The 8,661-nt window shown below is 37.3% G+C and overlaps 1 protein-coding gene across 1 annotated transcript; it reads right to left on the bottom strand.

Moving 5' to 3' along the window:
- Positions 1-7,214: 7,214 nt before the first annotated feature.
- LOC109219004 (alkane hydroxylase MAH1-like) lies at positions 7,215-8,657 on the bottom strand. Its single transcript, XM_019383406.1, has one exon. It carries the CDS (start codon positions 8,655-8,657, stop codon positions 7,338-7,340), a length of 1,320 nt encoding a protein of 439 aa, XP_019238951.1. The 3' UTR covers positions 7,215-7,337.
- Positions 8,658-8,661: the final 4 nt, after the last annotated feature.

The raw sequence follows: 8,661 nt of genomic DNA, 5'->3' as shown, positions 1-8,661 counted from the left end.
CCATTGAACTCGTATTTAGGTTTGCCAATTTGTTTCCTTTGTTTCTTAGTTTACTACTCTAGATTATCTTTAGTTAAATATTCATACTTTAGAATTTGCTTGAATAGATTAATTGTTTGGGGTTTAATTTAGTTGATAGTTAATCACAAGTCCCTGTGGGTACGATATCTGGACTTACAATCCTATATTACTTGTCGACCACGTATACTTGCGTGTGCGTTTGGGACCAACAAGTTTTTGGCGCCGTTGCCGGGGACTTAAAAATTAACTATTCTACTAGATTGGATTTTTACTTGTTGCCTATTCAAGTTTTTATTTTTTTTATTTTTAACTTAGTTTAATATTTTATTATCTTTGTTGACATGGCATCTTGGAATGATAATTGGTCAAATATTGGTTATTCTTATTATGGTGATCCTTATCCATATTGTGGAGGACCACACTTAGGGAAAAATTGTGCATCTCAATTTGGTGTGTGGAATTTTTGTAATGTGTGTGGTTGTCAAGGTGTCCATTGGGATGGTTGTCCTAATCCTTATTATCCTTCTCAGAGTTCTTATTATAATGTTTCTAATAATATTTATGAGTTTGATAGGAGCAATGAAGTGGAGGATATGGAAAGCGTGGCTCGTATTATGGACATGATGAGGCAAGTAGCCGAGCAACAAGATGAAAATTGAAAGGCTTTACATAGAATTAGTGCAGCAATCATGAGAATGAAGGCCGAGGCAGAGGAAGTGGCTGAAGAGAGCAAGTTCCCACCAGAAGATAATTTAGAAGAAGCAGATATAGTGAGCCAATCTTGGCTAGTGGAACAAGCTCAACTGATAAAATCTCATGAGTTTCTACCAGATAGTCTTTCAAATATGACAGAACAACTAATAGAAGGAAGAACTGAGCTCAAGCAAGAGATAGACCAATTTGGCTCAGATATCCATGACTTGCAGGCTCAAAAGGTTGAGGCGTCCTACAACCAATTATCGTAGATACTGACCAACTTATGGAGCAGAAAGAGAAATTCCAACTATTCAACCAAATTATTAATGATGCCAAGGTTGACGAAGAGTGCAAAATTGAGAATGTCAAAAATAATGCAATTTTGGAGTTGGAGCATATTGGACCTCATTCTAAACACTTTTCAACATTGTGTTTGGTTGGTGACATGAGAATTGATCCAGTCGAGCATATGGAGGAGTCAATGGGTAAGGAACAAAGTGTTTATATTCTGCAATTTGCCACAGCAAGGAGACAAAACGACATTTCTCACTTAAAGGCCAAGAAGTGCAAGATGTGATACCTATTACTTGGTTTCTTTATTTTTACACCACCGCCTCATGAACGTGATACAAAAATTAACGCAAAATTGGGTGCGCAATTTATATATTCAAAGTGGAAGGAAAGTGGTCAAAGTGATGGCGTCGTGCCGCGACGTTAAATCAAGCGCTTGTTGGGAGGCAACCCAATTTTTTTTCTTTTATTTATTTTTTAGTTTATTGTGTTAATATCTTTTTTGTAGTATTATTTTTGTGTTTTGTAGGAGTAGGAGCAAAGGAGTCAAAGCCAATAGGCATGTGCAAAAGCAAGCAGGTGGTTGAAACTAAGTGTGAGGTACCCGCACAAGGGATCATACCTGGGAGAAGTCTGAGTATCACATGAGCCGCTATTGCTTCGGCCTTTGGCCTACTAGGGAGTCTCTTTTACCCTCTTGTTATTTATAGTGTGCATTGAGGACATTGCACAATTTTAAGTATGGGGTGAGGAGATTGTTTGGGCGATTTTCTATGCTATCTTAGCTTAATTGTAGTACCCGTTCTTAGTGTAGAGTTTTTGTTAAAGTATATATATATATATATATATATATATATATATATATATATATATATATTAGAAAATTGGACTTTTCCCGACGATGGATCTCCTAGACAGTTTTCTTGAGGGATTTAAGTCTAAAGAAAAAAAAGGATTTTCTTTGTAGGTAATGTAGCAATTCCCCCTTGGTTTTTCTTTGTGCCGCGATTCTTTTCCAAGGGTTTTGTTTGAACCGGGTATAGTTAGTTTTTATTTTTTAGAAGTAGGAAACGTTGTGCTATGTTTTGAATTGAAGTAATATCTCTTGACTTTGTTATGCCTTTAGAATAGTGAGTACTTTCGTTGTGGCGCTTAGGCTCAATTTTTGACTATTGTATAAGTACCTTAAATCGTATGATCTTAAATTTGCTTAACTTCTTTGACTAGAGTGTCTTGATGAGTCCAATATTGAGTGAGTTATGTTCCATGTGTGTGTAAGGTTTTGTATTATTCTGTGCACTGCCTTTGATGTCTAGAACTTGCCCCGTGTGTTTGCAAAGGAAATAGTAGTTTTGTTCAGTCTTGGAAGTGATATAGGCGTTTCTTTGTTGAGACATATATATATATATATATATATATATATATATATATATATATATATATATTACCCGCCTAATTATTATTTATCATAGCTAACCCCTTTGAGCCTGTAATCTTGTTTCTTTGGCAACCACATTACAAGCCTTACCCATTTGTTTGAATTAACCATGTATTTGAACCTTTTCACCTCTCATGAGCACTTGAATTGTTATGAACTTTATAAAAGTTAAAGTGTGCGGTGGTTAGTTTGGCTTTTGAGTGGAACTAATGAAATAAGGAGAAAGGTTCAGTGTTTTGAAAAAAAAATAAGAGCCACTTGAAAAGAAAAAAAAAAGAAAAGACAAAAAATAGTTGTATTGCTGTGAAAAATATTCTTTCATAGTGTGACTCTTGATGTAATTGTGCTTAAAGAAGTGGGGAGTTAATATATATTGATGTGAAGGTGGAGTTATGGTTTGACATAAGTATGGGATTTTAAATGTTAAAGTGTATGTATTAAAGTGCTTACGGAGGTGTAGTCACTATTATATCTAAATGTATCATACCCGTCCTCGGCCTACATTACAATCAAATAAAGTCCTACTTGATCCTAGACTGAATGAGCTCGATTAGTAGAGTAGTATACTACGGGCAAGCCTATGGTGCATCTTTTGTGGCATATGAATGTTATTTCTGAAATGAATGAATTCATTCTATCTTGAGTTCCTAAGTGTTCTTAAATTTTATTGTGTGGAACTACTCTCTTTTGTTGTGTGCGGGCACTTGATTCATGAAGGAAAGGTAATTTCAGTGACCTTTATGTTAGAGTAAGCGGGTGAGTTGCGAATAATGCAGGGTACTTGTGAGTCAAATCTTGAGGTGAAGATGTTACAGTCTTGTGCTTAGTCTATTTTAAATATTCTTGGTGTGATGAGTTAGGAGAATTGTTTAAAAAGGTCGTGTCTATATAAAGTGTAGTTTGATTGCTCGAGGACGAGCAATGGTTTAAGTGTGGGGTGTTGATGATAGGATATAATTGCATATTTTAGTCGCTTATTACACTCTAATTTACTGCATTTTAATTGAGTTTGAGCTTTAATCGCTAGTGTTCTTCACTAATTGTGTATTATATGTCTTGTAGGGGTGATTCCGAGCTATGTAGATATTATGGAGTGAATTCAAGTGATTTGGAGCTTTGAAGTCTAAGTAAAAGCCCAAGGAATCAAGCCAGGATCGTGTTCGGGGATCAACGGATGATAAGTTAAGAACGAAACGGAGAATCGAGCGGGCATACGGCGCATTGTCTAGTAAAATGCACATAACTTTTCGCTCAGAACTCCGTTTGGGCTCCACAATATATTGCTGGAAAGCTATTTGAAAGAGCTACAACTTTCATATTTTGCATTTTTACGAATTCCCACTACCGCGCCACAAAGTGTGCCACAGCGTGTGTCGCGCCTCGGGAGAGGGAATTCTAGATTGCATATAAAATTGAGTATAGCAAGATCTTAACTCTGTGGGGGAGCGGATTTGCGGTTAGGATAGGAATATACCTAATTGCCTTGCTTGGTTACTATACGGGAATTATAAATGCGTTCTTGTTAATCCTAATACCATAGGAATATAGGCGTTAGGTTAGCTTGAACAGGCGAGTTGTATTTCGGGAGAAGGCTACGAGCAATATTAACCCCGTCAATCAATAAACTAGATAAATTAATTAGACAATTTAGGTAGAAAACTCAACGGGATTGTTAGCTAACCCATAGCTCTAGAATATCGTCTCCCATTGAATTCGTGTCTAGGTTCGCCAATTTGTTTCCTTTGTTTCTTAGTTTACTACTCTAGATTATCTTTAGTTAAATATGCATACTTTAGAATTCGCTTGAATAGATTAATTGTTTGGGGTTTAATTTAGTTGATAGTTAATCACAAGTCTCTATGAGTACGATATCTGGACTTACAATCTTATATCACTTGTCGACCACATGTATACTTGCGTGTGTGTTTGGGATCAACAACCGACTTCAAATTACCTAAAATTTTGCGGGCCCATCAGAAACGACCTAATGAAAAATAGTCAACGCTTTGCCATGACGTGCCTCATTTTTTGGTGTTTTAGGGCTATAAAATAGGAATTCAGCACGATTTTTTATTTTTCGTGTGCTAAGTCCATGCCATTTGTATGAACTCGGGCGACCGACTCCAAATTGGCTAAAATTTTGCAGGGCCATCATAAACGGCCTACTGATTAATAGTTATCGCTTCACCATGACCGTTTCTCCTTTTTAGCGTTTTAGGGCCATAAAAAGGAATTCAACACGATTTTTAATTTTTCTTATGCTATATTCCACGCCATCTTCAAGAACTCAAGCGACCAACACCTAATTGCCTAAAATATTGCGGGCCCATCAAAAATGATCTAATGAACAATAGTTATGGCTTCGCCATGACCGTTCCTCTCCTTTGGCGTTTTACAGCCATATAATAGGAATTCAGCATGATTTGCGATTTTTCGTCTGTTATAGCCTACGCCATCAGCATGAACTCGGGCGACCGGCTCCGAATCACCTAAAATTTTGTGGGCCCATTAGAAACAATCTAATAAACAATAGCATCGCTTCGCTATGGCCGTTTCTCTTTTGTGGCATTTAGGGCCATAAAACAGGAATTCAGATCGATTTTCATTCTTTCATGTGCTAATGTTCACGCCATCTTCATGAATCAGGCGAAGGGCTCCGAGTTGTCTAAAATTGAGTGGGTCTATCATAAACAACCTAATGAATATTAATCATTATTTTGCCGTGACCGTTCCTCATTTTTGGCATTTTAGCGCAATAAAATAGGAATTCAGTATAATTATTAATTTTTCGTGTGCTTATGTCCACTCCATTTTCATGAATTCGGGGGACGGACTTCGAATCGCCTCAAATTTTATGGTCCCATCATAAATGCCCTAATGAACAATAATCATTGTTTCACCGTGAACGTTCCTCTTTTTTGGCCTTTTTGGGCCATAAAAAGGAGTTCAGAACAATTTTTAATTTTTTGTGTATTAATGTCCATGCCATCTTCATGAACTCGGACTGTCACGACCCAAACCCCGGTCGTGATGGCGCCCAACACATTGCTAGGCAAGCCCGACCATTTACGCAACCTTAGTCAAATAATCTAAGTAAATAAATAAATGTTCACTACTATAATACCAATTTAGTGCGGAAATTCTAATATAATCTCTAACATTCGAAAACCCCAAAATAAAATACTAAATAGCCCACAGAATCTGGTGTCACGAACATGAGCCTCTAGAAGCAGATTATTCACCTATTACAAGTCCGACTAGGAAAATAATACGAATAAAATAATAAAAGATAGAAGGGAGAGATCAAGGCTACGAATGCCATGCAGCTACCTCGACACTCCCATATAACTGTTGCTCAGCTAACAAGCCCTCACTCACCCTTTGGTGTACCTGGATCTGCACACAAGGTGCAGGGAGTATTGTGAGTACTTCCAACTCAAAATGTAATAAATATAAATAAGGTCTGAGGATAAGAAATCCTAAATAAACACAAAGTAAAGCTAAAAATACCATTAAACAGCAATACAGTTAGAATAAACATCAGAACAAATGAAGAAATAAATGACAATTAAATATGCAATGCAACACATAAATCGGTACCTCCAGTACCCCGCTGCGGCCATGCAGCCAGCTCCATTTATTTAACGTCGACGGCGCTCACTGGGGGTGTGCAGACTCCGGGAGGGGCCCCTTACGGCCCAAGCGCAATAATAAGCCATCTCGTGGCATCGAACAGGCCCTTGGCCTCATATCAATATCATTATAATACTGCTGCGGCGTGCAGCCCGATCCCATACTCAGTCCAAAAATCACACAATAGTATAAAAATATTCAACCCAAACTTCATTTAAAAATGATAACTTAATTTCTAATTTAAGAAAATGGCTGAGATTTCAAACACAGTATTAAATACCAGGACTGAGTTTAATATTTATGGATATGGTAAGAAACCATTAAAATAACCCCTGAAGGATTCAAGTAGTTGGCACGAAGCCCAATTATGACAATTAATCCATTTTTATAAGGATATTACAAATCTACAATCAAATAGGTATCAATTTTATTAAGCGGGACGGACCAAGTCGCAATCCCTGACGGTGCTCTACCCCACGCCCGTTATCCGGCGTGCAAGTCACCTATCATAGCACTACGTTATGCAAATTCGGGGTTTCAAACCCTCAACACAGCATTTACATTTATTACTAACCTCAAGCCGGCCAAGGTCCTAGCTTGCTATGCCCTTGCCTTTCGAATTCACCTCTTCGCGCGTCGAATCTGACCAAAACCACAACGAATACGTCACAACATGCTAAGGGAATATAACCCAATCGAAAAGACTCGAAAAACATCGAAAATCACGAAGCTGGCAAAACCCGAGCCCCGGGCCCACGTCTCGAAAAATCAGAAAATTAACATCACCGGATTCGTCATCTCGACACGAGTCTATATATCCCAAAATCTCTCAAATCGGATCACGAATGGCCCCTCAAATCTCAAATTTAGAATTTCAAACTCAAGCCCTAATTTCTTACAATTTGGCTATATTCTCATGAATTTCAAGGATGATTCTACAATAAAATCATGTTTTTAACTCATAAAACTTACCTTCAATCGACCCAAGTTGAAACTCTCTTCAATCCCCGTCCAAAAGCACTCAACAATGNTATTTTCCGAAAAAAGTAGATGAAGACAAGATTTTATACCTTGAAAAAGAAAGTAAAAATTAAAGGGTAGAATCCATCTAAGCAGTAAGCAAACTTCAAGCAGATAAAGGAAAAGAAAAACTTTATTCGAATTCTCTAAAGAATATAGTAGTTAGAATTTATTGAATGAAAGGGTTTAAGATTCAACCACCCCTTCCATGAATGGAAGGGTTGATTGATTCCACCATCTAGCATGTCTTTTTATTTGGACCAAGATGAACCCTTTTGACGAGTCTAACTTTCAAACCATGTTTCATTTGAACGATAATAGAAGCACTTGGAGAAATGGTTTGAGCTTCCTCTAGTTGGATATGGTAACTGTGTATGATGGTGGCTGCTATCATTTTCATCTGAATGAATGCCATTTCCTTCCCTAGACAAGTTCTTGGTCCAGCATTAAATGCTGGAAATTTAAAAGATGGCTCATGTTTGATCTTTCCTTGTTCCGAAATCCATCGTTCTGGCCTGAATTCTAAGCAATCTTTTCCCCATATAGTCTCCATTCTCCCCATTGTGTAGAATGATAGCACAATTCTCGTGTTTGGATTAACACGGTGACCACTTGGAAGGATGTCAGATTCAAGTGAAACTTTATGCTCCAAAGAAACTGATGGAAATAGCCTCAGAGTTTCACACAAAGCAGCATGTAGATAGATCAGTTTTCGTGTTTCTTCTATGTTGAAAAGCTTGGTGTTTTCATCTTCTTTTAGTTGCAATTGTTGTTGAATCTCTTTCCTAATCCTTGTCTCTACTAAGGGGTTTTCAGCTAAGAGCCAAAAAAACCAAGTGATAGCTGCACTTGTGGTGTCTCTCCCAGCCAGCATCAAATTTAAAAAAGTATCCCTCAAAAATTCTTGTACATTACCCGTATTACTTCCATTCTTCCATAGATTGTATGCTTTAATATAGGCAGTAAATAAGTCGAAGTCCTCATCTTTGATTATTTTGTTCATCAACTCTTCTTGCTTACGTGAAATGCAAGGATATAGAAATCGATCAAAAGCTTCCCATGCTTGAATGAGCTTCTTCTCTTTTCCAATTTGAAGCCATCTTTGCAATTTCCAACAGCCTTCTGGTAAGATATGTCTATACAAAAGTGCATCCACAGCATCATTGAACGCTTTTTCACATGGAACATGAGGCAAACCAATGGATAAACTTTTTGGATCATGGTCAAGTAATAATTTGCTAATAGCATCAAAAGTAAATCTCTGGAAAATGTCTTGCAAATCAAACGGTGTGCCTTGTTCTGCAAAAGTATCAAGAATTGGTTGGAGCCCTTTTTCAAAAGTATCCCACATGTTCCTCTCTAACAAAGTTTGGAACTTGGCATGGCTCATTAAAGACATGGTGGTCTTCCTATGAATTTCCCATAATTCGGAATCAACATTGAAGATTCCATTTCCTAAAATATCGAATATTTTTTGGAATTCAAGACCCTTTGGATAGTTTGAGAAATTTTTACTAAGGACATGGTGGATATTTGCAGGATCACTAGTAGCTAACATATTG

This window comes from Nicotiana attenuata, unplaced genomic scaffold (genome assembly GCF_001879085.1).
Source record: "Nicotiana attenuata strain UT unplaced genomic scaffold, NIATTr2, whole genome shotgun sequence".
In the NCBI taxonomy this organism is placed as follows: Eukaryota; Viridiplantae; Streptophyta; class Magnoliopsida; order Solanales; family Solanaceae; genus Nicotiana; species Nicotiana attenuata.
Note: the sequence above shows the minus strand (reverse complement) of the source record. Positions and strands in the feature narration are given on the sequence as shown.